Source organism: Astyanax mexicanus, chromosome 2, assembly GCF_023375975.1.
Source record: "Astyanax mexicanus isolate ESR-SI-001 chromosome 2, AstMex3_surface, whole genome shotgun sequence".
NCBI classification, from domain to species: Eukaryota; Metazoa; Chordata; class Actinopteri; order Characiformes; family Acestrorhamphidae; genus Astyanax; species Astyanax mexicanus.
Genome location: NC_064409.1, coordinates 23,417,681 through 23,443,444, shown reverse-complemented (window position 1 = coordinate 23,443,444; position 25,764 = coordinate 23,417,681). Strand labels below are relative to the sequence as shown.

Here is a 25,764-nt window from a genome sequence, read left to right as displayed (position 1 = left end):
GGAGGAGTTATAAACACAAACACAGTGAGCACACAAACAGGAGGTAGAGGGCACATTTAGAAAACAAATTAACAAAATTCACAAATAACGCACATAATTTTTGTGGAACTCCATGTTCCATAGTATATAAATAAAGTATATAAATAAAGCCATATCAACGATAGACGTTAGTTATGTTGTATGTTTATACATTAGTATTTAATTTTACACACAATTTGATAATACAATAATTTAAGCAACAAAAAAAAACACTTTCATTTACTGGCCACTTTAATAGAAACCACTTGCTGTAGTTTGCCCAGACATGACTGCATCCAGCACTAGATGAAGGGTAATTAGACAGACAGGGTGTGTAATTGTGTGTCTGTGTGTGTGTGTTTATGTGCACAGTCTGCCTCACAGAAACTAGCACTTCTTTGTCTCAACTTTTTAACCCAACACTCAAATAAAGTGTAATTAATCTAATGTTGCTATTATAATTACTTTTATAATAATGTGTACAGTAAGTAATTCCAGTTATTCCAGATTAAGCTCAGTGTTTGTGAGGAATGTGAGGCAGGCTGTGATTGGCTGGCAGCAGGATGCAGTTCGTCTGCTTTAATCTGAGGGTTTGAACTTTATCTTGGCTGTTTTCCAGCATCTCACTCGTCTAGGAACTGAGTCACCGTTCCAGCTCTACAAGCCCAAACATGTCGAGCCGAGAGGAACATGTGGTTCTAGAGTAAAGCCTGAGTCATTAAACTGAGGGAACACAGGAACGTGACTGAATCATTCCTCACTGAGCTCTGGAATGCAGGAATAATAAACACAACAGTGACCCATCAGAACAAGCCTGGTACATGTTTCTGATCCAGCCGTGGAACGTACCATGTATATTATGTATATATTCCTATAATACCTGTTCAAAATGTACGTGCATTGCCTCATCGACACCAATCTAACTACAGACTGTTCAGTCTGATTGCACTATGACAAGTTTATAGTAAATAACTGGCAAAAGTTGCCACTAATCTACTGTAAAAGTGTTAATATTTACTGCAATATTACTGTAACAGGTTGCAATTTGTCATGTATTTATATTACATAACTTTTCTTGAGTTTTTACAGGAACTGTACCTATAATCCAATTCAAAGAAATGGACTGACAATTCTTCAAAAGCCTTTAAAAGACAGTAATTTGCAGTAAATAATATTTATTCTGGCCTTATCCGTGCCATATCACTTATCATTAAAAATTTAAATTGCATTAGTATTTCTTCACAAAAGGAGACAACCACAATGTGACAAATCAAACATTATTTAAAACTGTCCAGATGGAGCAGGGTACAATATTAGGTATTTCTACAATATATAAGGCATAAATAGATTGCTATAAATATATGTAAAAATATAGTTTGCTATATTTGTTTCAGTAAATTTGGCATAAAAGGTCAACAGTCAAGAGATTAGTGCAGCTTCATCAAACCTGGTGACAGAGCAGAGCATCTACCGCTCTGGCTTCTGATTCTAGGATCAGAGGTTTAGGGTGTGTTGAGCACAGGTCCAACAGCCACACTGCCCTCCCTTAAAAAACGTGAACTGTAAATTAATTTAAGAAGAGTTTCCAGGAGGGGTCAGTGTGTCACATCAAAAGAAATTTAATAATTTAGATTCAAATCAGACACACAAACTATTATGTATATGGGGCAGGTGTATTAGCTTCATTATCTGGTCTAATTTAAATATTATAGCTAAAACATAAAAAAAAGATACTCAAAACTGAGTATGGATTTTTCAGGGCATCTGCTTACACTGAGCAGTGAAAAACAGTTTAGTTTTTCACATGAATCTGAATATGGCACTTTATTTTTTGAAAACAAACGCAAAATCCATTACTGACTGACTGACTGACTGGCCACACACATACACACACGCATGGCGTATCGCGTGTGTTTGCTAACCAGAGAGAACCTAGATTATTTGTAATCTGTATCAGTAAAATACAGATAATGCATTTTAGTACTTAACTGCAGTAATGAAGTAGATCTACTTCGTTACTGTAGGTTACATCTCTGCTGGTTACCTTATTTTAAGTTTAAGCCCTCAGTCCTCTTTCCTTGAAGTCCAAAATGCCACGTCATGGCATTCTACAAGTGCTTGAAGCTACCTGGCTAATCCTACCTAGTCAGACAACTATCTAATGCCAGTGACACTGGGAAGTGATATTGCCCCCAATTTATTTTTACAGGGTGAGTAGGGAGTGACAGTTAGTAATTTATTTAACGGTTAGCTTGTTACATTTAACTAATATAAAATTGAACCTGAACGATGTAAGTTAAGAAATAATATAAAAAGTACTTCTTTTTTTGTTTTGACAGTGGTGTGTATTGGACTTGGATACAAATTTTTGATTGGATACACGGATTTATTTCCCCACAGACATACTGTACTGTGCTTGATTTATACACACCATTTGAGATATAGTATCTCAATGCTTAAAATTCGTTTAAATAATAAACTGCATGCATCAAATATCCAAAGCTAGTTTGTAGACTAGGATCAAGAGCTTGATCATGAACAAACCTGAACAGTTTATATTGTTCAATTCAATGCACAAAAAACATGATTTTTCAGGTTGTTGTTGAGGCTTCTGCGCTTGTGCACATCTCCACAGCGCAGAGGGGCTTCTCCACCAGTATGCTGACTCTCTTCTGCAAAAACATGAGTGTTTTTGCTAAAGGACGGAGCTCCATGATTAACGTTAGGAGAAATCCTATTCACACAGCACTCAGTGGCCTGTCTCTTCATTTTTAAGATCTTTGAAGACAGGTCCCCAAGCTATGATAAACAGCCTGACCCATCCTGACCCGTCCTCATCTATTTGTAATTTTTTTATCACTCGTTGCACCCATTTAATCCTATTCATATTTAAAAATATACATTTAGCAACTCCTTGAAACACAACTAGAATAACTAGTAGTACTAAAAGTACTACAACTTTTAATCATTTACGTAATTTAGTTATTTACTCTATTATTATAAAGTAGTTTGTGTTGCATTTCAACCCTACTGAAAATATCTGTCTGGCCAACTTATGCTTGACCACCTTTACCACTGAAGACCAGCTTAGGCCACCTGATGTTAATAATAATAATAATAATAATAATAATAATAATAATAATAATAATAATAATAATAATGAGTAGTAGTTCTAATACCAGTAGTAGTGTTAGTAGAACTACAACTACTTCAAATAAAAAATTGTACTTCATTTTGCATAATTTAACAATAATATGTATTGAAATCATTATTAACGGGCAGGATTCTGTGCTGACAGTACTGGAATCCAGTTAATCAGCTATGAAACCAGGCATTGACGTTCCACTCAGTGTGAGAATCATTGATCCCATCACTACACACACACACATTTCTCCCTTTTATCCATAAGAAAGGTGTGAAAAAGAGTTGACACCAAAATTACAGTCCTCATAGTTTCTGATGACGAATAGGCATAGCTTCTTTAATCTCAAAAGTGTTTAAGTGATTTGATTTTTTTTGTTTCCTTTGTAATGTTTAGTGCATGTTTTAACTAAAATGCAGAATATTGGATGTGTTTATTTATTTATGTTAGTTTGTTTTAAAGATTCTTTAAGAATCCTGGAGCTCTATACCAAATCATACAAGTGATGCATGTTTTTTTTTTTTCTGTAAGGCAGCTTTAAATTAATCGAACATTTATTTTTGTATTGTGTGTTTTCTTGTAAACTTTTGATGGCTGTTTATTTGACCACAAAAGATAAATACATTTTATATACCAAAAATAAACTTATTTCAAACATTTTTCTATTTGGATCTAGATAATTATATACACACCTTGGCAAATTTAAGCCAAAAAATCAAATGCTATAAATGCATTGGTGCTTTGTATGTGAATCCCACTATTTTTTGCTGTTGTTTTGTTGTTTGTTTGCTTTTTTGTTTTTATTATAGTATATTTTAATGTTAATATATTGGATATATGAATTGTGAAATTGGCCTATTGCTGGTTCTATATATGTTTGTTGGATTGTATTAAGTTCAAAAGTCAATAAAAAAAGTATGTAAAATGTAATAATTTATATTAAATATAAATAACCCAGTGTAAAATAAACATTTATACATTAAAAATGAATACATGTAATAATATGTTGTTTTTTTCTCATAGAATTAATGCTAATTCCTTAGGGACGTTTATCAATATTGGGACCTTCCTCATACACTAGACACTACATATAAGCTTGACTTTTATTGTGAAATCCGACTGAGACCCAAATTTCTCCACTAAAACCAAATGTAGTAAATTCCTTAACATTTAAAATCTTGTATTGTCGTTTTTTTAAATATATTTTTTTTACAAAAAAGTTGTTTTAATGTAATAAATTATTTTATGAATAAAATATAATATACTATTTCACTTAAAAGTCAATATGTGTATTGCATTTACACGTTTTATTATTGTAGTTGTTAATGTAAAATGTAATATTTTACTGTGCAGTAAATGAGTTTAATATATTTTGTTGTAAATCAAATAAAGAATAGTATGAAAGAGAGTAAAATAAGTTAATAAATTATTATTTGGGGGCGCGTGTGCCGCACGTGAGTCTGCGATTCGTTAGTTTTCAAATCTTCAAATTTCCAACGGTCCAGCAGGAGGCGCTGAAACAGCCGCGCGCTGCAGGTCCGCTACAGAAGCTGCTGCAGGTAGGAGAAGCCTATATATTTGTATATAAGGTTAATAAAGTGCCTGTGTTTGCTTTATTAAAACTCTGAATGTCAAGACATACAGTATATTTAATCTCATTTGCTGTTGAAATGTGTTGGTAAGGTCAGAGAGTGAGTTAGGTTCGGTTAGCCTAAAGCTAGCAGTGCTGCGGTTAGGCCTGGGCAGCCGCGGTGTTTCCCAGGGAGCGTGCGGGACACAGGCGCTCTCACAGCGTCGAGGAGCCGTGGGCTTCTCCGCGGGGATAACTTTAAAAGCGGGCTGCTTGAACCTGCCTCAGGGAAGTGTGGAGATGTAACAGAGCGGATTTAAATGTGGATTATGACAACACTGGAGCTTTAGGACCAGTTAGACTAAAGTATATTTCTTGTTATTGAATAGTTGGTTTCACACTTGAGAAGCAGTGTTTGTATACAGTTTCTCTGCAGGTCTATTCGGTCTATTTTATGCTTAGCATTTGCTGCTTCAGGCTGCTTCATCTGCCTGCCTGATTAATATGTTTATTTGTCTCTCATATCTATCTGCCTAGCAGTCTGTCACTTTGTCGTTCTGTTCATCTTTTTGTCTGTTTCTATGTGTATGCTTTCCTATGTCTTCATATGTGTCTAATTTTCTGTGTGTAACTATATACACTACCACTTACAAGTTCGAAAGTTTGGACATGTCACAAATTGTGTTTTTCATTACGAAAAAATGGTCTGCATTATAGATGACTACGCCATTTAACCTATGAAAAAACGTATGGAATTAGATTACTTCTTTGCACATCTTGGCATTTTCTCAGTCAGCTTTATGATGTGAAGTCACCTGAAGTGGCTTTCTGTTTTCTGTTTCTGTCGGCTGTGCTGAACTTGTCAATAGTTAATTTGAATTTGTTTAAGTGTTTTGAAAGCATCAGTTTCGTTTTGTGAAGAGGTAGAGTTGGTACACACTGAATAGCCCCTTTTAAGTAATTAACTAATACGTATCATGCCAAGAACTACTTAACTAAGTAAAGAATTAAAAAAAAGTATTTTAGAAATGAAGGTCATTCAATCTGAAAAAAAAAAGAACTTTTCCTGAAGTTCAGCCGTAAAGACCATCAAAAACCTTTTGAAGAAAGCACCTGTCTAGACTTGGCTGTTGCAGATTGTGCTTCATCCTCAATAACCCTGCAGCTGTTACTTCAACACTATAGTTTCTTGTTTTTGCAGCTGTTTTTAGACATATGGTTCTAAACGAAACCTTCAAAACTCTTATTCAGGCAAATATTTTAATGTGCTGTAAAGTGTAAAATTGCTGTAAAATTAATTGAAGTGTATTATTTCTGTTAAGATTTTAGTTTTGCATGTGATCTCAAGAGTGGGTTTTATGGCATAATAAAGCAGCCCGCAGTAATAAAATTCAGCTAATTGCAAACATGAAAATCAGTTCCTTAGTAATTGATTTAACCCCTTTAAAAAATAATTTATCCCACTTGTGTAAATATCTTGACTTTTTAATGGTCCCATTTTCTTGAAATCAAACCATATAGATGTATAGCTTTTGGGCTGACTTTTTAATTGCAGTAAATTGACTGTCTTGGTAAATAATGACATATAAATTTAATGGAATATATTTAAACATCAAATCATTTTAATTGATAAAATTTGAGAAATTAAGTGCATTTTGCACATTCTAATTGGTGAATGAGCTCAGTATTAAAAAAGGTGCAGTCAGCAACTTGCTGCCAATACAGCCCAACTGCAGCATCAGCTATTTACATACTCACATTTAGAGCTGCCTCAATAATAATATATGCTTGATATATGCATATTATATTAAATTGTAGTATTGTCACTTTAAGACTATTGTATGTCAGTGACATACTTATAATGCCATAATGAGGTAATTACAATGCCATGAAATGCCATCAACTTCAACTACAGTAAAATTCTATTTTCTATATTTAATGCATGCATGTAAATTGCAAACATAAACAATTACACAAAAATTCCCTTAACTCTGCAGAAAATAGATTGCTCTCATGTCAGAATATTGCCATTATTACCATATGGATTTTTTTTTTAAATAGCCATATTAGCTCACAATACAGCTTTCCCCTTCTAAACATCATTCCCACGAAAGACTAAGGTGTTCTTAATTTAATCTTCATAATAAATGTCCAGTGATGGGTCCAGTTAGCCCTGGCCTCATAATAAGTGTCCAGTGACATGTCCAGTAAGCCCTGGCCGTTGGTCCACTTGTCCGATGGCTTTGCTGAGAGGTGTTAACAGCTCAGCCTGGGTCGGTCCGACTCAGAGTGATGACTGTTGCACAATGCAGGCTGCTCTGTGAGTAAGGGCTCGGGCCAGGGAACATGCCCGGACATGTACGCCAGCATTATAGAAGATGCGTGTGCTGCTGCTTCCCGGCCACTAGGTGCCTCTCATTCTGCTCCAGTCATGCTTAGACATGTCAGCTGCTCTCCGCCCTTACACATCTTCTGCTAGCCCTGACATGTCTCTGCTGGGCTATTTAAATCAGCAGCCGGCCCACAGCAAGCTCCCACTTCCACTGAGCTCACTACAGCACTTTATGTACAGATGGAGAGTGTATAGTATATTAACTCTAACTTAAAATATATTTATTCAGGTAATTTGGTATATTGTATCTCTTTGAATTGGTTTGCATGAAGTGGTGATGTTGGTGTTTGGTTAGGAACTTAACTTTTTTTATAACTAAATTTATTTTCTGTGTTTACCTCAACAGATTATAGATATGGCTACAGAGAGCTGTCTGAGTAGCTCCCAGATCAACAAGATCGACAATGAAAAACTAGTGAGTAAAAGAAATTCAGCCTATGAGGATTAAAACTTTACATTTCTGACTTGTAGACTCTTAGTTAAAGTGGTTTCTCATGTAGATTGACAAACTTAATTTTGATTACTTATTTTTTTTATTATCATGCTGTAGAGCTCACAAGTTTTCTGTTTTTTCCACTTCAGGTAAGACCAAAAGTGCAATTGCAAACCCTGTTAAAAGATGTAGGTGCAGACAAGGACGTCTTTACCATGAAGGAGGTAGGTGTGGTGCACCTGACAACAGGTTCTACCTGTCAACTCCTATTGCACCTGAGCCCAGGTATTAGACAGTGTGTTTATGTACGCTCCTACCTGCTCATATCTGATTACGGCAGAACGTACAGGGCCGTTTTTTCAGATAGGGCTTAAGTTTGTTCCTTCAATTGGAAATCTCCTTTCAAAATGCTTGGTAGTCCAAGGCTAGGCTTAATCAGGGCTGTGTACTGGGGAAAATTCTGGCGATACAACACTGCTATGTAGTGGTTGGAACCTAAATGAAACACAAATTGAACCAATGCCTGACATTGTGTGAAGATCACATATTAACTAATAATACATAAATCAGTTTGTTTTTAGTAATACAGTATTGCAAAACAAAATGTAATGATACAATATTAATCCTGATAATTTCTTACAACCCTTGACCTAATTCTTGTCTGGAAAACAGTTTGTCAGTAATCTGATCAATGCATTTCTGAGTTTTTGCTCTGCAGCCCAGCCAATAAACTCACAGAATTCACTGTTGCTCTGAAAGTTGGATGCCATCTTGCAGGTGCTGTGTTTAAGCAGGTTTTGAGTGTGTGTGTAAATGGACACACACTAAATGATTAAGTCAGGTTCTCTCCCTTAATATGACTTTTTCATGGATAATCAGACTTGACAGCATAAATCCTAGTCTTAACACCATGCTTAATATCTGGGCTGCTCTGGAGGAACTTTGCTTTGATCATGGTCTCTAGGGTTGATGTATCATTTTAATCTGATCAGTGTTTCTTATGTATTTGTAATAGGATAGAAGTGCAGTGTTTGAGCTTTGCCAGTGAAGTGGAAATGTTATGTTCTGAAGGTTAAAAATAATCAGTTTACTCAAGTTTCAAGCCGGTTTAATCTTGTACCAGTAAACATAACTGTAGTGTGCAGACGTGTCCTTTAAGAGTCCTCAGCATTTTCATTTCAGTTTTTAATGAGTAACTCCTTTGTGTTTTCAGTTTTGTTTGTTTATTAAGTGAATGCTAAGATAAGTAGGCTGTAATTTAATGAACTGGATTACAGTGTAGTAAGTCTACAGTGTAGTTTTGCATCTATTTTGAATATGTGAGAGATAAGAAGGAGCACATCTGATTGGCTGGTTTGGTTGTGCAGATAAATAGCCGATGTGTCACTGTGACTCGTGTACTGTGGTTTTAATCAGTATGTGGTTTACTGGAACTTGTGAGTCATATGTGACCATAGCCACAGTTTCCCTGTCTGACACATACAGAGGAAAGGAAGCAGGAGATGCTCTGTTCACTCTATTAAATATTTAACCCTTTAAGCTGGAGTTACATTATACTTTAAGCTTTATTTTAACCCCAGTTTCCAGTTGTGGAAGCCTGTGATAGTTGGCTCTAGTCTGCAGACTTTGGTTCAATCTGAGCTGACAGTTGGAGTGAAAGTTCTTTAGTCTGTGATGGCCTCAAAGTCGCATCTGATTTCAGTTGCAAAAAATCAACATACTTAGGGCAGGACAATGATTCAGTATTAGTATATATTTATAAAACTCAATTAAAATTAAAATATAAAATTCAATTATTTATTAATATTTTATATTTATACGTTTGTTTATCACATATTTAGTATTCCAATTCCATTATGTGAATATGCTTTTTAATGAAATATTTAAAAAATAAAAATGAAAATGGTATACATTTATTAGTCTGTTTTGTTATATCAGTGGCATAAAATTATCTTAAAATAATGACAATAATATTGTTTCAGTTATTTATGTGATATTGCCTATTGAAACACACTTATGCACTACAGCAATTGGCAGATAAACTTCTCAACTGTTTCTAGGTGCAGACATCTGGTGTGGGAGTTATTGTCAATTTAATATATAGGTCTTTTTTATTTGGTTATATTGTCGAGTTTTAACTATAGTGCAACCAAGTGTCTAACTGAGAGCCTGCAGAAAACTGTAGACTGTTGAATTGCAGCCTCTAATTAAAGGCTCTTTCAAAGTAGTCTGTAATTACGCCACTTCAGTTCATTTCAGTAGACCCTTCATCTTCCATGTTCCCTTTCACCTTGAATTGGATAGATGGCTGCAGCAGTAGCTTTGAGCTTTGGGGTTCTGTGGAGACTGGCTGTGTCCTCGGGCTGTTTGGGATTTACTGTGTTGATCTTATCAGTACTTCTGTTTTGTCTCTGAAGTGTAGGGACGTGATGTACCTTCGTATTGCTAATCACTTCCATTGTGTCTCTGTATGTTTGCTCTTGCTCCTTTCAGGTGATGTTTTACCTGGGTAAGTACATCATGAGCAAGGAGCTTTACGACAAGCAGCAGCAGCACATCGTCCACTGCGGGAACGACGCACTCGGTGAAGTGCTGGGTGTGACCAGCTTTTCTGTCAAAGAACCACGGTGAGTTTGCCCTGCATAAGCCGGGTCCCCTGTAAATGTGCTCATCTGCTGTGCCACTTTGACTGTTTGAGACAGGCAGAAACAGCTGTGCTACTGATATGTGTCTCATAGGAGTGTAGTGTAGGGGGTGGGGCCAGTGGAGTCACAGGTGGCTTGACTATTTTATTCTTATTCTTGGATTAATCTCATACAATAAGCCCTTTGTGTTGCATGCATTTAGATTAAATCAGCTTCCTGGAAAAGTGAATTAACTAAAATTAATTGAATTATTTTGATACATTTGCCTTTCCTGTTGTTGCAGCTGCCTTGTCTCTGTGTGTGAATGCAAATTTGCAGGACATTTGACATTTGAAACTGAGACCTTTCCAGGATGTTAATATTTAGCTTTTTTCTTTCCAGTGCTTTATTTGCAATGATTTCGAAAAACCTCATAGCAGTGAAAAACCCAGGTATACATATATATGAATACTTTGATTTTAGATATTTGATATTAATGTTTAAAATTGTTTTTTGTTTATTTTTCAATCTTTTTATTTAATTTATTACTTCAACATTTTTTTGTTTTGTGGAATATTTTTGTTTCTAAATGTGTCTCTTTATTCATTTATAGAGTCCCAGTCATCCTTAACAGAGCCCAGGAGTCGAACTGAACCAGACAGGGGGCAAGAGGTAAATTAATTTGTTCCAGCGCCTATCTCTGTGCAGTTTAAAGCTGCATTAACACTGAGTGGTGAATCGCTGCGCTAATGTCTTTAATAAGATTTGCAGTGCGGATGTAGACGTAGTCGAGCATGCAGACAGATTTTGTTTATAGTTGTGGTAATTAGTGTTATCTGGCTAACATATCAGTTTATTTAACCTCTCCAGAGTGTGTTTGGAACCACCTCCACTAGCAGGTCTCGGCCCGTTTTTTTTTTTTTTTTTTTTTTGGGACTCACACCCGAGTTCAATAACTGTTTTAACACCTGCTCAATCAAACCACACTAAGTGTACAAACAAACCAGAGTCCGTTTTACCAGGACCAAATAGTATAGTGCTTGTTTATAATTAGTCGTTTAGATGTAAAGATTGACACTAATCTTTTACATCAAAACTAATAATTAAAAATCAGTACTGTTTTTGAAAATCAATACAGTATTGCAAAACTTATCATGATATGCTATCTTACGATGTACTGTTATACTACAATATATTTTATTTCACCTCTACTGTCAACCAGAGTAAACCTCCGAGCTTAGAGTATCTCATAGTGTGCAGACCAACAGATATTTTGTTATTGCTGTTATTGAACTGAACCGTTTAGATTTTTATGACAATGTGTAAATTAAAACCTTTCTAATCATAAATATCTATGCGTTTTCACTTAACAGTAATTGGCCATTAGGCATACAGTACCAGTCAAAAGTTTAGAACCACAGCTTCTCATTTAGTGTAGATTACTATTGATTACAACAGAGCTATAAAGACATATGTAACACACATGAATTATTTAGTGAATGAAAGGAACGTTTTGCTCTGATGCCAGCTTTGCTCATTCTTGGCTTTCTCTCAGTCAGATTCTGATTCCTAACTTATCCAGAACCAGCTTAGTTGTGTTAAGGATGGGTAATTGTGGAGCACAAACAAACTTGTATTCAATCTTAATTAACAGAAAATGAGAAAATGGTACATTTCTACATTGATTAATACTCTGTGTGCACATTAACTTGGCTGTTTTTTAACATGCATGCTTTAACTTGATACTTGCACCTTTTAGTAGCAGTACATATTTTATCTTCTAAATGAAGTTCTAACTCTCCAAAGCACACTGAATCAGGGCTGCTGGCTCTCTCAGACAGTTATACACTGCTGGCCTTTTGGGTTGAACGGTTTTATAGAGCTCCATCTCGTTTTGAGTCTCAATGGTGGGACTGAATCTTGTTTATCTGTTCCAGGAGACAAACTCTGATTCATCTACCTCAGTGCAGCAGCAGCAGCAGCGCAGGAGACGGAGAAGCAGTGATACTGGTGAGAACACACACACACACACAAATACCGGAGGGGAAAAATGAAAATGACACAGACAGTTGAAGCATTTTTATATTTGCTAAAGCCCCAGAGCAAATTTAACATGCTGTGTGGAATACTGGGTTATGTTTAGTTTTACATACACTGTGTCAAAATATTTGTGCACACCCCTTCTAATGGATGCACTCAATGCTAACACAGATGTGCAAATGCGCACACACAGCTTGTCCAATCCCTGTAGAAAAGGTGCTGCCAATAGAATATGACACTCTGGAGCAGATGAACAAGCATGAATCTTTTGACACTATTATTAATGCCAGGCATGGGCTAGAGGGGTATTAAGCCCCCATTCTTGAAAGCCTCACTAATGCCATCAGATATTTACATCAATGATCCAGATCTGGTAAAAAGTTTTCCCTGGACAGTAGAGACAGTTACTTTAACAAAAAACACATTTGTTCAGGTATTATGACCCCAGATAATGTAAGTCAAAGTTCAATATTAAGATCATCACTATCAGATGTGCTCCAGTTTCAAACCAGTCATATACAGGGCTCCCAGTCAGGCTGTAGTTCTGTTCAGCGCACCAGGGGCAGATTCTGCCTAAAGAGCTGTCAGCGTTTTGAAAATGCTCATTACATGCTTTAGCTGTGTCAGGAATTTACGTAGCATAATCATAAACCTGTTTGGGGAGCTCTAAAGACCTGCATCATCAGCCCCAGCTATACAGAAAACTACTGTAGATCAGTGCTGCTATTTTCAGCCATATTTAGGTTTTGGGATGTGTACGCAGGCTGTGGTGTTAATGTGCGTCTGACAGTTCCCCCAGTGTGTGCGGCAGGTCCCCCGCCCTGAAGGACAGCATGTGTGGGCAACATGTGGCAGCGCTAATGACTGCTCTCTTTATCCCTGCGCACAGCCGCCCATTAGCAGTAAAGGACACGATGGTCTGGAGGCAGTGCAGAATGTGCTCAGATGACTGCTGCTCTACAGTGGCTCACTTCCAGGCTGTAAAGGGCCGCACAAAGGCAGGCTGTTTCATCAGGCAACAGTTTGGAATTTAGTTTGAGGCGCTGTTTAGAAACTGTGCTGTTGCTGCGAGCAGCTGTGGCGGAGCATTCGTACACATCAGGATATTGGGACGTGCAGAGAGATAATTAGAGTTCATGTGGTGCTTATGATGAAGTTCTTTTGAAGAGTGTTAAGTGAACTTAGTAAATTTTACTCAAAAGAAGGGATGCATTGGTCCGATTTTAGAAACGAAGATCAGTCCTGATATTAACACTCCAGATAAAACAAAAATGGCTACTGTACTAGTGTGTACACAATCTTTTTGTCTCTGCCACATTGGATGACCAGAAATAAACTGGGTCATAAAATTCAAATATATAGAGATATTCAGTTTACTTACATTTTAGTGCCAACTAAATTGATATATATGTTAGTCAGTTATATTTTTTGTAGTAGAAAGTTAGTAAAATAATGTTGAAGTCAATCATTATGATTATGATATGGAAAAGCTAAAACGCACAAAATTCCCTTCAGTGCCCCCCCCCAAGCAGAAAGTGAGGACTAGTGTCCACTAGAAGTGTGTCTAACCCCTGCCCTGATTGGACTGAGTTCACTGTATGAGCTCAGATTAACAGGGGTATTCTGCTGTGTTAAATATTTCATCTGCTGAGTTCTGGTTCTAAATGTATTTATTAATTTGTCCTACTTTCTGTTTTTCAGCGAGTTTCTCAGTGGAGGAGGAAAGCAGCGAGCCCAGGAAGAGGCACAAGTCAGACAGCTTCTCCCTGACATTTGACGACAGCCTGTCGTGGTGCGTGATCGGAGGACTGCGCAGAGAGAGCGGGAGCAGCGAGTCTTCAGACTCACGCAGCATATCGGTTAGTATTTCATTTACCCCTGTGTTTATACATACATTTGTCTGAGAATACTGAGTTGGGTTACTATAAATTATAAAAGATTCTGTCACTAATTCTTTGGCCTTTAGGGATTATACTGTTCGGGCTGTTGGTATGTTTGTATTACTATAGGTTGGCGATATGGCGCTAAAATAATATCACAATATTTCAGGCTAATTTTGTAAAAACAATATTTTGGTGGTATGACACAACTTTTCAAGAATATGCTTCTGCAGCAAAAAAAATATTAAAGTCTCATTTAGTATGAAAACATACTTATTTAATATGAAAACAGACATTCATACATGTATAATAAAATGTGTAACACAATAAAAATATAGTATAAAATAGTGAATAGTAAAAAAAACTTTCAAAAAGGCTATTACTATAAAAATTATACGGAGTTTTTTTTTTTTATTGTGTCAAAATATGTTTCGATATAGTGTACAATACAATATGGTACACCTCCTAATAACAATAAAGAGCCACTGTACATCCAATATAAAATGCAATACATACAATATGATATATAAAATATACACGTACGCAAGATATAAGCAGGTAGTAGAAGTTCAACAATATACAGAGAATAATACATAATACTTGTTTTTAAGAAATATGTGCATTTGTTTAAATTCACAAAGCTTCTCTTTGCAGAAGTTCTGATCTAAGATCTGTTCCTGTCATCAGCATTCCTACCATAAAAAGCTTAGTAAATTCAGGCCATTGTCTATTTGTTGTTGCCCATGTTTGTTGTGTATATATTCTGTATGTGATGTCTTGATTTTGCACATGTACATTCAGACTAGACCCATCACAAGATGTTGTTGTTAACTGTTTTTGGAGGATATATTGTACCAGAAATAATGACATAATAGCATAATAATAGCTACACTCTTTTTAAGGATTATTAAACTGTTAATGATTACAAAGATTCAGACACTGGAATAGTAATATAAATATTTTGAATGCCCTAGGTAAGTAAAGCATAACAAAAATAAAACCACAGTTTTTAACATTGTCATACAGTCTTATGCATTAATGGGCTGTGTTTTCTAGAAAATTACAATGAGCAATATTGGGATTAAATAAAATGTGCTGTTTTTTTGTTATGGGCCTATATGTAACATGTTTGGCAAAGTTTTTAGAGTGACAACACTGACTTAAGACTACATTTTTAGTAGTTTTTTCTTATTTTCTATCTCATTGTATTTATCCCAAATTAGTATGTGTACAAAAATTAATTAGGATACAGTTTACAGCCAGTGTCTGAGTTTCTATAGTACTAGAGACTCACCAACAGCTGGAATCAGATTCCTCGTTTGTGTCAAAATACTTGACCAATGAATCAGATTCTGATATGCCTTAAATATGTGACATTCGCTCTTTCTAAGTAGTGTTTTTCTCTCTGCTCCACAGGATGTAGGTATAGCTCGAAGTGAGGACAGTGAAGAAAGTGAGGATTCAGACTCTGATAACTTCAGTGTGGAGTTTGAGGTGGAGTCCATCGATTCGGATGCGTACAGCGAGAATGATGACGACTCTGTACCAGGGGAAGACGAGGTCTGAGCTCTCAGTTTTGTGGTGCCAGTAAAACAGAACAAAGCCCTTACTTTTATAGGTCTCCTCAAGCGTTCTGCTTCCAAATGAGGATTTGGTTGCATAATTGAAATATTTTCAAATCTGGCTCCCTCTATTGGATGCTAATGGAATTTTCGTCCAGTTGCTGTCATCTATATTTACTTTTCTTAGTCAGCTGTTGCTGTGATGTGCTTTGTTCTTTTTCTTTGTGTTTTGTTCTTCATTGTAATGTTTTTGGTTTGTAGGTGTACGAGGTTACTATTTTTGCAGAAGATGAAGATTCCTTTGATGAAGATTTGGAGATCAGTGAGGCCGTATGTTCCTTTTTTTTCTTAAACATTTGACAAAAACTTTTCTGTTGGCTTGTCTTGTGTCCCTTTTTCTGTTACATATTAAGCATTTTGTTTTGTTTTTACTACACTCTGTCTTTAGAAACCCTCATTTTAGGGATGTCCTGAAATAGTTTTGTCTTGTCTTTTGTAGAAAAAGTAGTTATAGAACTACAATTTAAAAACACAATACATTTACCACAGCTGTGTTTTTCTTATCCTGAATTTATTTCCGCAGTGCCGTTTTAGTCATACATTTACTTCTTACTGCTACTCAAGTTAGGTGTGAGTGAAATTTACACAGAAAAACTCAGCCCATCTAACAAACAAACAAATGCTAATGCTCATATTGGATCTGTACTTTTATCTTACTTATATAATGTTTAGCTTATATCTTTTATCTAGAAAAAGACAGTTTGTTAAAAGGCAGTAAACTAAGTAAACTGATGCTGGGAATGAAAAGTGATTCTGAACCTGCAATAAATTCTGCCAAGCCTAGTTACTGTGTCTGTTAGCACTGCAGCTCCAACCCTGCTGAGCCCAGCTGTTAGCATCACAACATTCGCCACTACTGGGGAAACAAAATTTTTAAATTTATTTTATATGTATCCATTAAGTTGTGTATTTCTATGGTTTGCTTCTCTATAAATAAATAAACTAAATAATTTGGGTGCTCTGTGCTTCTTCAGGACTACTGGAAGTGCTCAGAGTGTGAAGAGCTGAACCCCCCGCTACCTCGACACTGCAAGAGCTGCTGGAAGGTACGGCCAGATTGGCTGCCAGAAAACGATTCATGTCTGGAGAACCCCAGCGATGAAACCCAAGCCAGTGCTGCAGCCGCTGACAGCACCTGCCTTGGTTTGACAGTCGGCTCCGCCTTAGAGTCCAAACCTCTGCCCTCAAATCCTCCCAGCCCCACCCCCGATTCTGATGAAGGAATGGACGTACCGGATGGCAAGGTTTCCCGGTCACTGAATGCCAGCAGAGACGAATCTAAGGCTGCCACAGCTGCTGCCACCGCCGCCGTCGCTTCTGGCCCAGACTCTCAGGGCCTGAGCCTGTCCTCCTCTCAGCCCTCCACTTCCTCCTCACAGGGTAACAACAGCCAGGAAGACACTCCCGAGCTGGAGCGCTTCAACAGCATGGAGGCCTGCCTCCCTGCCACCTGCCTGGAGCCCTGTGTCATCTGCCAGAGCCGGCCCAAGAACGGCTGCATCGTCCACGGCCGCACCGGACATCTTATGGCCTGCTACACCTGCGCCAAGAAGCTGAAGAACCGCAACAAGCTGTGTCCTGTTTGCCGGGAGCCCATTCAGTCTGTCGTGCTGACCTATGTGAGCTGATGGAGGACAAAAACAAATAATAAAATTACCTCAATTTTTCTCACCCGCCTTATTCTAAAATACCCTTAAAGCAAATACAATTAAAACATGAATGTTGTGTTAAATTATACAGTTTTCGTTGGATTTAAAATATTTTTGTGGTAACAATTAATGCCATAAGAATTGTGTATAAATATTCATATATTTCTGTGTAAATATAAATACTTTCAGTAAAACAATCTTTTGTAGGTATAATAATTATTAATATTATTTTCCCGTGCAGTCCAGTTAAGATTGTACAGATAATAATTTATATTTAGTGAATATTTTTCATGTTAATCTAATCTTTATGTCCCGGCTTTAACGTTAAAACCACCTCTTTTGTTTTTTACGCACATACACCATTTGATTGACTCCACTGATCATATACGACACATTGTAGTTCTATAATTTCAAACTGCCTTTCTGCATATTTTATTATTCTCCTTTTACTCTGGTGTTGTGCTTGTAAAACAGGCACAGTAGTGCTGCTGGAGTTTTTAAACATCTTAGAGTCCTGGTGGACTGAAAATAGGCCACCAACAGCGTTCAGTAACAGTATTTTAAAAACTGTCTGTTCTGATTAGTGTCACTTCAGTGCTCAGAATAACCCGCCACCCAAATTATAGCTGCTGCTGTGTGCTTGTCTATCCTGTGAGGTCCTGTGTATTGAAGAACAGAGAAAAGGAGGATGATAGTAAAGTATGCAGAAAAACAGATACAGGACCTGTCTGTAATTATAGAACTACAAAACTGTATGATCAGTGGAGCTGAAAAAAAGGCATGATGAGGTGAGGAACAAGGAGGTGGTCATAATGTTATGACAGATTTTTGTGTTATTTTTTGATGCTCTGAAGTACTGAAGTTATTAAATGCCTCTGATGTTCTCTTTTGCACTGTTGTGCTGCACAGACTGCTACTCACTCCTTAATGTCTCTACGTTTGCTGGAATAAATGACTGATTGCTTATGTATTTATTGTATTTTTTTAAATACACAGCTTTATTGTCTGGCTTATTTACTGCATAGTATTTTGTAGTTGTTTTTTCTGTGATTTTGTGGGGTTTTTTCCCGTGAAGATATGGCTTTATAGGTCAGAAGGGTAGGTTTGGAATCACAACAACTACAGTAAGTGGAACTTGTGTAGGGCTGGGTATCACAATTAATTTACAAAATCTTTTCAATTTAATTCAATATTAGTTCATTTAGGGATATTTTGGGTACATCCTTAGATTTTCTTCATATATGAAAGAGAATTTTATAGAACCTAATGTTATAATTGTACAAAGAACACTCTACCTACAATTATTGAACATAGTGCATGCATTGCGAGGTGACTCAAGACAGTTACATTACCCTGATAGCAAAGAACATTGAATAAAAGTTAATTATTTGGTTGCATTACAAATTTTAAGGTTGATGATGTAAAAACAACCTTAAAACAACCCTTATTTAACATTGTCTAATAGGCATTGGTTATTGTTGAAAATCTTAACATTGAATCAATGTTCGTTTAAAGATTTTGAGTGGTTGGGGCTCTGATAATTTAATTATTATTTAAATGTCCCTTTCCTACACTGCAAAACCACAGTACAGGCCATAACAATACAATACATATACAAAACAAGATATACATATTTAATGTAAGTAAAGTTTAATACAAGCATACATGCATATAAAACCATTGAATGAAGAAGTGAATCAGTTCTGATGTCAATTGACCAATGGTATGTCAATATATTATTGAGGAAGCTTCATTCAATGTCTTTTTTGTTATCTGTGCAGCTAATATTTTTATTATTCATTATAACCTGTTCATAACACAACAGTGTAAACATACACTTGCTGTGATTTTCACACGTCTGCTTCAGTGTCAGAAGAGACATTGAAAAAGACTTTAAATATGTTATAAAAAAAATATTTACTTTGCAATAGATTGGATTGTAATTGATGGATTTTCTTTTACATTGAATGTAACTGCCGATGCATTTAAGAGAAATAGAAAATTTGGGGAACTTAAGTAAGATTTAAATTTACTAAAAGTAATGGCTAACATTAGCTTACATTCTCTAAAATGAAAGCATGTTGTGGAACTACTGCAAACTTACAAATAAATAAATATATTTATGCCTATATTAAGCATAAAAACCTGCCAGTGGTGTAATCACATTTGTCTTAAGGTTGTTTTTTTTTAAATAATCTCTAAATCTTTACAATAAGACTTGAATCTACCAAAATTTTCTGGTTTTATATTTAAAATTTGGGCCCAAAAAAAATAACTTGACTTGTTGACCTTAGATAAGGCCAAAAAATTCCAGAACAAGCCTACCAGAGCGTGAACACATTCTGTCTGAGCCCATTTTTTAGCATGTAGACCATTAAACTGACCTTTGTAACTACAATTTTAAAGTGAAATGCGGACAATGCGCACAGCGCAGTGCTGCAAGATTATAGCATTCTGATTTGTGCAACTTTTTTTTATACATCACAGTGGGATTTGTTATTTTGCTGTATTGTAATCATCACGCCAAAGCTTTTATAACATGAAAAACAGCTTTAAAATACACAGACCTACCTTACAGACCATTTTCTGGGGTCTGACCAAACTTTAAGTTATGTATAATTATATTATTTAAAATACTGTGAAAATTCTAAGTGATTAAGGTTGTTGTTCCTAAAATAAGCTAATAAACACTTACAGTGGTTGGTAAGAAAAAAAAAGATTTATTGCTATGAAATTAAATATTTTCTTTAAGATTTTGCAGTGAAAGTGCAGCTTCAGTTTACCAGCATGGTAGTGGTGTATACCATGCTGCTTTTGTCTTTGTTGTTGACTTTGTTACTAGGAGAATCCCCTGGTTACCAGACCCATTCTTTTCACACAGACAGGGCTGGTGGGGGTAGGTGGGCATGTTCCAGCCTGTTCTGTGTTTATAGAGTCTCCCTGTTAACAGTTAAGCTCACACAAAACGGCTCTGTCATTTAGATATAGCCAGAATTCCCACAGGGCCCAGCTCAATCTCCCCAGCACCGGGGCCTCCTTTCTCCTGTATTAAACATACTGTCATTCTCTCTTCAGTCCCTAAATCATCAGATGAGTGACAGAAAACTCTAATTCTTTAAAACTGAACTGTTTATTTGGCCTTAAATTAAATAACACAATTCTTTTTATTCTGTATCCTATTTGACATATTCAGGATTTATTGTATTGCGTTATTACATATTATACCACAGATACTTGTGACCCAGCAGTGTGACCAATGATTGGCTCAAAGATGTCTTATAAGTGCCAGTATTGCACAAATATTAGTATTTCCACTATATTACCATAGTTTAATGTGTAGTTTCAAAGATTGCTACTTTCCCGGTCCAACTTAAAGTGGCAGTCTGTATTATTTTGTTTCTACACTGAAAGCAGAAGCAATTTTGAGTGTAAAAGGGACAAAATAATGTAATGTGTTTAATGGTAGCAGTGTACTGGGTTTATCATTCCTGCTAAGCCAAATATATTCATTCTAAAAACTGGGGTGTCGGGTCGCTTATTGCTGGAATTCTTCTTGCCACGTCACGCATCTTTACGTAATTACGTCACATGAACAGCCTTTAAAAGAGGATCTGGCTCAGTTTTACTGAACGTGAGTGACTGGTGGAGCAATGGAGACTTCAGAAGGGGAAACTCAGAGCTCAGTAGCTCATTCACTCACAGTAAAAAGTAAATGTATAGAGGCCAAAATATGTTTGTTATGGCTGCTGCACCTGTGCATATCTCCACAGTGAGGGATGCTTCCCTAACACTAACACTAGCTCTCCTTTGTTCTCTGCCCAACCAGCCAACTGTTTGTATATGGAGATTATTACATTCTGTAATTAATCAATAAGATATATGTACAGTTGTGTAACACTCACGTAAATAATAACAGTAAGCCCAGATTTTTAAACACCAACTAAACTTTGGCCATTGTTTTTGATTGAGGTTAAGATGTAATATCATTAAGTGTTTAATATGTGTCCAGACGAGCAAATACTTTCTCACAGTACAGTATGTGAAACTACACTGGATATTTGTTTTTGTCTTTTTTCTTTTGTTCAGTTTAATACTGTTTCATCCCTAAGCGAGATCAGTAATCAGCTTTTCAGTATTTTGGCTTCAAAGCACAAAGTGGTTCATCAATAAAAGTAATCTTTTAAATATAGATCTGCTTCATAAAACTGGTTTCTTCTGGACTCCCAACAACTCGCTGTACACTTTTCCTCTATTCCTGAGTGTTTTAGCCTGGAGGGAAATCTTATCAATCTAAAGGATTTGGTATATATGTAATATGTATACAGTACAGGCCAAAAGTTTGGACACACCTTCTCTTTTTTAATGTGTTTTCTTTATTTTCATGACTATTTACATTGTAGATTCTCACTGAATGCATCAAAACTATGAATGAACACATTAGGAGTTTTGTACTTAACAATAATAACTAAAATATGTTTTTTGTTTATATTCTAGTTTCTTTAAAATAGCCACCCTTTGCTCTGATTACTGCTTTGCACACTCTTGGCATTCTCTCAATGAGCTTCAAGAGGTGGTCACCTGAAATGGTTTTCCAACAGTCTTGAAGGAGTTCCCAGAGGTGTTTAGCAGTTGTTGCCCCTTTGCCTTCACTCTGTGGTTCAGCTCAGCCCAAACCATCTGGATTGGGTTCAGGTCCGGTCCGACTGTGGAGGCCAGATCATTTTTTGTTAAGAACATAAAACTCCACATGTGTTCACTTATAGTTTTGATGCCTTCAGTGAGAATCTACAATGTTTATAGTCATGAAAATAAAGAAACTGCATTGAATGAGAAGGTGTGTCCAAACTTTTGCCCTGTACTGAAAGTTATGCAGACAGATACTGAACAATTGCTGTGGAGATTCTTTAGGCTGGAGTTTTGCAACATTGCCATTTGGACACTTGTTCCACTTGGCTAATGTGATTTGTCCACAGTTGGGACACTGTCTGGATTTTTATAATTCTCCTGCTGTAACTGATGGACGAGTGCAATAGAGTCAAAGGGAACAACTCAAACATCTGTAAGATCCTTAAAAGGATGTCATATCATATGCTTTGTTCTGTTACATGAGGTTCTGTCCTGTCAGGTCATGTCACTTCTGTCTGTTGCATGATAGGGGGTGTCCCAGACAGTGGGTGGAGATGGAAATGATTAATTGGGGAGAAGAAAACTGGAACAAAAGTAATTAATGCCAAAAACTATGTAGATGGTTGGATTAAATAATAATGTTATAATATCCAAAATGCTTTGTGTTCTCGGCTCTTGTTAAAACAACAGATTTGCATAATAAAAGTACGCAATTTGAAAGTTTATCTGAAAATAAACATACAGTGTAGCCAGCGTCCTCTTTTACGCTGTAGTGTGTTGGGGAAGCAGCATCAGCAAGAGGGATGCTGGACGACTGGACAGGCTGGTGAGGAAAGCTGGTTCTGTGCTGGGTTTAGAGCTGGAGTGCTTAACACCACTGGCAGAGAGGAGAGCCCTCAGCAAGCTGCTGAACATCATGGACAATGTTCACCACCCTCTGCACAGCACCATCACCAGGCAGAGGAGCTCATTCAGCGGCAGACTGCTGTCCCAGTCCTGATCCACAGACAGACTCCGAAAGTCTTTTGTCCCTCAGGCCATAAGACTGTTCAACTCCTCTCAGCACAGCAAACTGAAGACTCTGTGACACTTTTTCTTTCCAGCAATTCTGGCCACACCACGGACACACCCTCATCTATGGTCACACTCTCAGTCTTGCTGATGCCTATAACACAATTTTATAGTTCTACCCTATTTTGCACTAGTAGTTCATTCACTAGTTCATTCATCTACTGTTTACGCATCATTTGCACTGCTAAATTTAAATTATTGTTTAACTGTATATTTGCACTTTCTGTATGGCTGACATCAGTTATCCTTACTTTTTGCACATCAACTGGTGTCCACTGTCTATTGTGTTCAACTGCACTACCTCCATTTTATATCACACACACACACTAAAGACTGTACTTTTATACTTTTCATTTTATTTTTATTTTTTTGTATTTATATGTATCATTATATTTTATCTTTTTGTAACTTTGTGTACTATCTTAAACCACATGACAACAATTCCCAAATCTTTTTTTTTGCAATTAATTTAATCCTAATGCTTTGCCAATTATTACACTGTACATGCTTTGATAACAACAAATATCCATCAGTATATTTGGCCTGTGGAAAGGCCTGCAGTTTAGAGTGAGATTTATTTATTAGTATTGGGTTATAAAATTCCCAGATCAACACATACTCTATTTTTTTTAATACAGTTAAATTATAATATGCCCTTTTTGTTCATTCTGTCATAAATAAAGGCATTTTTGTCTGACTATGACATACCTGTTGATGCAGATGGGACTACAGAGGTGGCAGATTCTAATTAAAGTGGAAAAAAAAACATCTTCCAAAAGTAATAAACGCATTTGCTGAAGGGAGAAATGTTGCATGTAATTTGGGAACACAATTAAAGTGTCACTGATGGCTGTAAACACGAGGGGCTGCAGAACTAAACTTTTGTACAGTTATTGTCAAAGGAATAGGTGCAACAATAGCTGAGCCGAGCTGTTGGGATTGTAATGTTATTCATAAGAAAGATAAAAGTTTAATCAATAAAAGTTACCAGAACAATCAATGATTATAAATTTACAATGCTATGTGTTGATAACACATCCAACATCCAGCCTTCCACACATTTTCAATCAAGGATCGGTCTGGAGATAAGGCTGATCAGGGCACAGCATCTTTATCTTTAAGGCAAGCTCTTGGGGTGTGTGTTTAGAAAAGGTAAAACCAGTGGTTGCACCTCCCAGTATTAATTTTTATTAGCTCCACTGGTCTTATAGGACACCACAGAGCAGATATTATTAGGGTTCAAGCACCGAAGGTGCGTAGAACCCTATTGTATTTGCTAAGATTTTTCTTCTTCTTCTTCTTCTTCTTATTATTATTATTATTCTTTTTCTCCTGAAAAAACAGTTGTGCAGCCTAAACCGTAAGTCATAGAGAAATGAAACTTGGCAGGTAGATGTAGGATCAGTGCATCTCGGTGGACAACAAAAATGGCACCGATTGGTCACGTGGTGGCGCTATAAACAAGGAAATTCTTTTTTCACAATTTTCTCAATAACTCAAAAACCATAAGACCTACATTCAAAATTCTTTTTTTGATGGATTCCTTGGGTCAATACCAACAACTTTCCAATTTGGACCATGCACTTCCGTCTATATAGATTTTTTGCTAATTTGCATAATATGCAAAACCTACTTTTGAAAACTAGTCCTAGGAATTTTGACCAATCCTGGCATGTTTGGTATCAAAACACTCGTGAGAGCATGCGCTTCAATATTCATTAAGAAAAAGTTGAAATATGTAAACAATATGGCCGCCATATGCAAATTAGTCCTTCCGGATATATGCCCCATTCACTTCAAGAGGTAAATTTGGAGCACTGTTTCTCAGCAACCGTGCAACCTAGCAAGTTGAAACTTTGCATGCAGAATCTATCATACAGCCTCTAAAGGATGTTCAAAGGGCAACTTAATCAATCAACATGGCTGAACACCATCAGCCAATCAGCATTCAGCAGACATTTTGGCAGGCTGAATGTTGCCCAATCTGGATGATATTTGGCAGTTATGTTCAGGTGGAGAAACTGTAGTGACCTGCAAAGTGCTGAAACAATCCGCCCACTGGGGGGCGCTGTTCCAAAAAAACGAGTATATGTCAATCATGCTGTACTATTTTGACATCTAATTGTTTTTGCCATATTTAGTACAGTGGCTCTGACAAATTTCTCAATACAACTATGTTTAAAAAGTGCTTTGTTCATTCATAATTGCTAATTGTTTGAAAATAGCTATATTGAAACTACTCTCTGGATATTTGGCCTATCACCTCCATTTCAGTCTTGCTGCACACTGTAGAGTCTCTAGGTAAATGTTCATTAAAAACATTTGTGAAAATTTCACATACAATACTCTCCAGGCATCAAGCAATCTGTGCGTCCTTGGAATTTCTAACCTAAATTGCTGTAACTCTGCAGTATTTGCTGTAATCTCACAATGTTAAAGACCTCTGTACAATATCACTCTGATGAAGCGCCATTTAATACAGAACTAGATTAAGAATAATTTGACATTACATGTCATATCAGAACATTCACTCCTTTGTGCCTCTTCTCAACATTAATAACAGGTGAAAGACTTTTGATCATTTTAAATGTGACAGAATGTCTCCAATTGTGTTAGACCTTCTTACACATCACCATCCTATGCTCTAGTAGGCACCATTGTGCTAGTTGGTGCTTGATGAAGCGCCATTTAATTCAG

General features: G+C 36.5%; 1 protein-coding gene across 2 annotated transcripts; it reads left to right on the top strand.

Annotated features, from left to right (window-relative positions):
- The first annotated feature begins 4,582 nt into the window (after positions 1–4,582).
- Positions 4,583–18,340, top strand: mdm2 (MDM2 proto-oncogene). Of its 2 annotated transcripts, none has more exons than XM_007241019.4 (11): positions 4,583–4,719; positions 7,469–7,537; positions 7,705–7,779; positions 10,049–10,182; positions 10,582–10,631; positions 10,793–10,851; positions 12,117–12,189; positions 13,921–14,078; positions 15,516–15,659; positions 15,923–15,991; positions 16,696–18,340. In XM_007241019.4, the coding sequence occupies exons 2-11, from the start codon at positions 7,478–7,480 to the stop codon at positions 17,347–17,349; spliced, it is 1,476 nt and encodes a 491-aa protein (XP_007241081.2). In that variant the 5' UTR covers positions 4,583–4,719; positions 7,469–7,477; the 3' UTR covers positions 17,350–18,340. The 2 variants fall into 2 exon arrangements, with proteins under 2 accessions (XP_007241081.2, XP_007241080.2); XM_007241018.4 differs by lacking the exon at positions 4,583–4,719 and adding an exon at positions 7,217–7,351.
- The last annotated feature ends 7,424 nt before the right edge of the window (positions 18,341–25,764 follow it).

Excerpts from the sequence above, each read along its gene's own strand:
- mdm2 (XM_007241019.4), top strand. The coding sequence starts at position 7,478 with ATGGCTACAGAGAGCTGTCTGAGTAGCTCCCAGATCAACAAGATCGAC. Across the intron at positions 7,780-10,048 it reads ACGTCTTTACCATGAAGGAG|GTGATGTTTTACCTGGGTAA; the intron begins GTAGGTGTGGTG and ends TGCTCCTTTCAG. Across the intron at positions 10,632-10,792 it reads CATAGCAGTGAAAAACCCAG|AGTCCCAGTCATCCTTAACA; the intron begins GTATACATATAT and ends ATTCATTTATAG.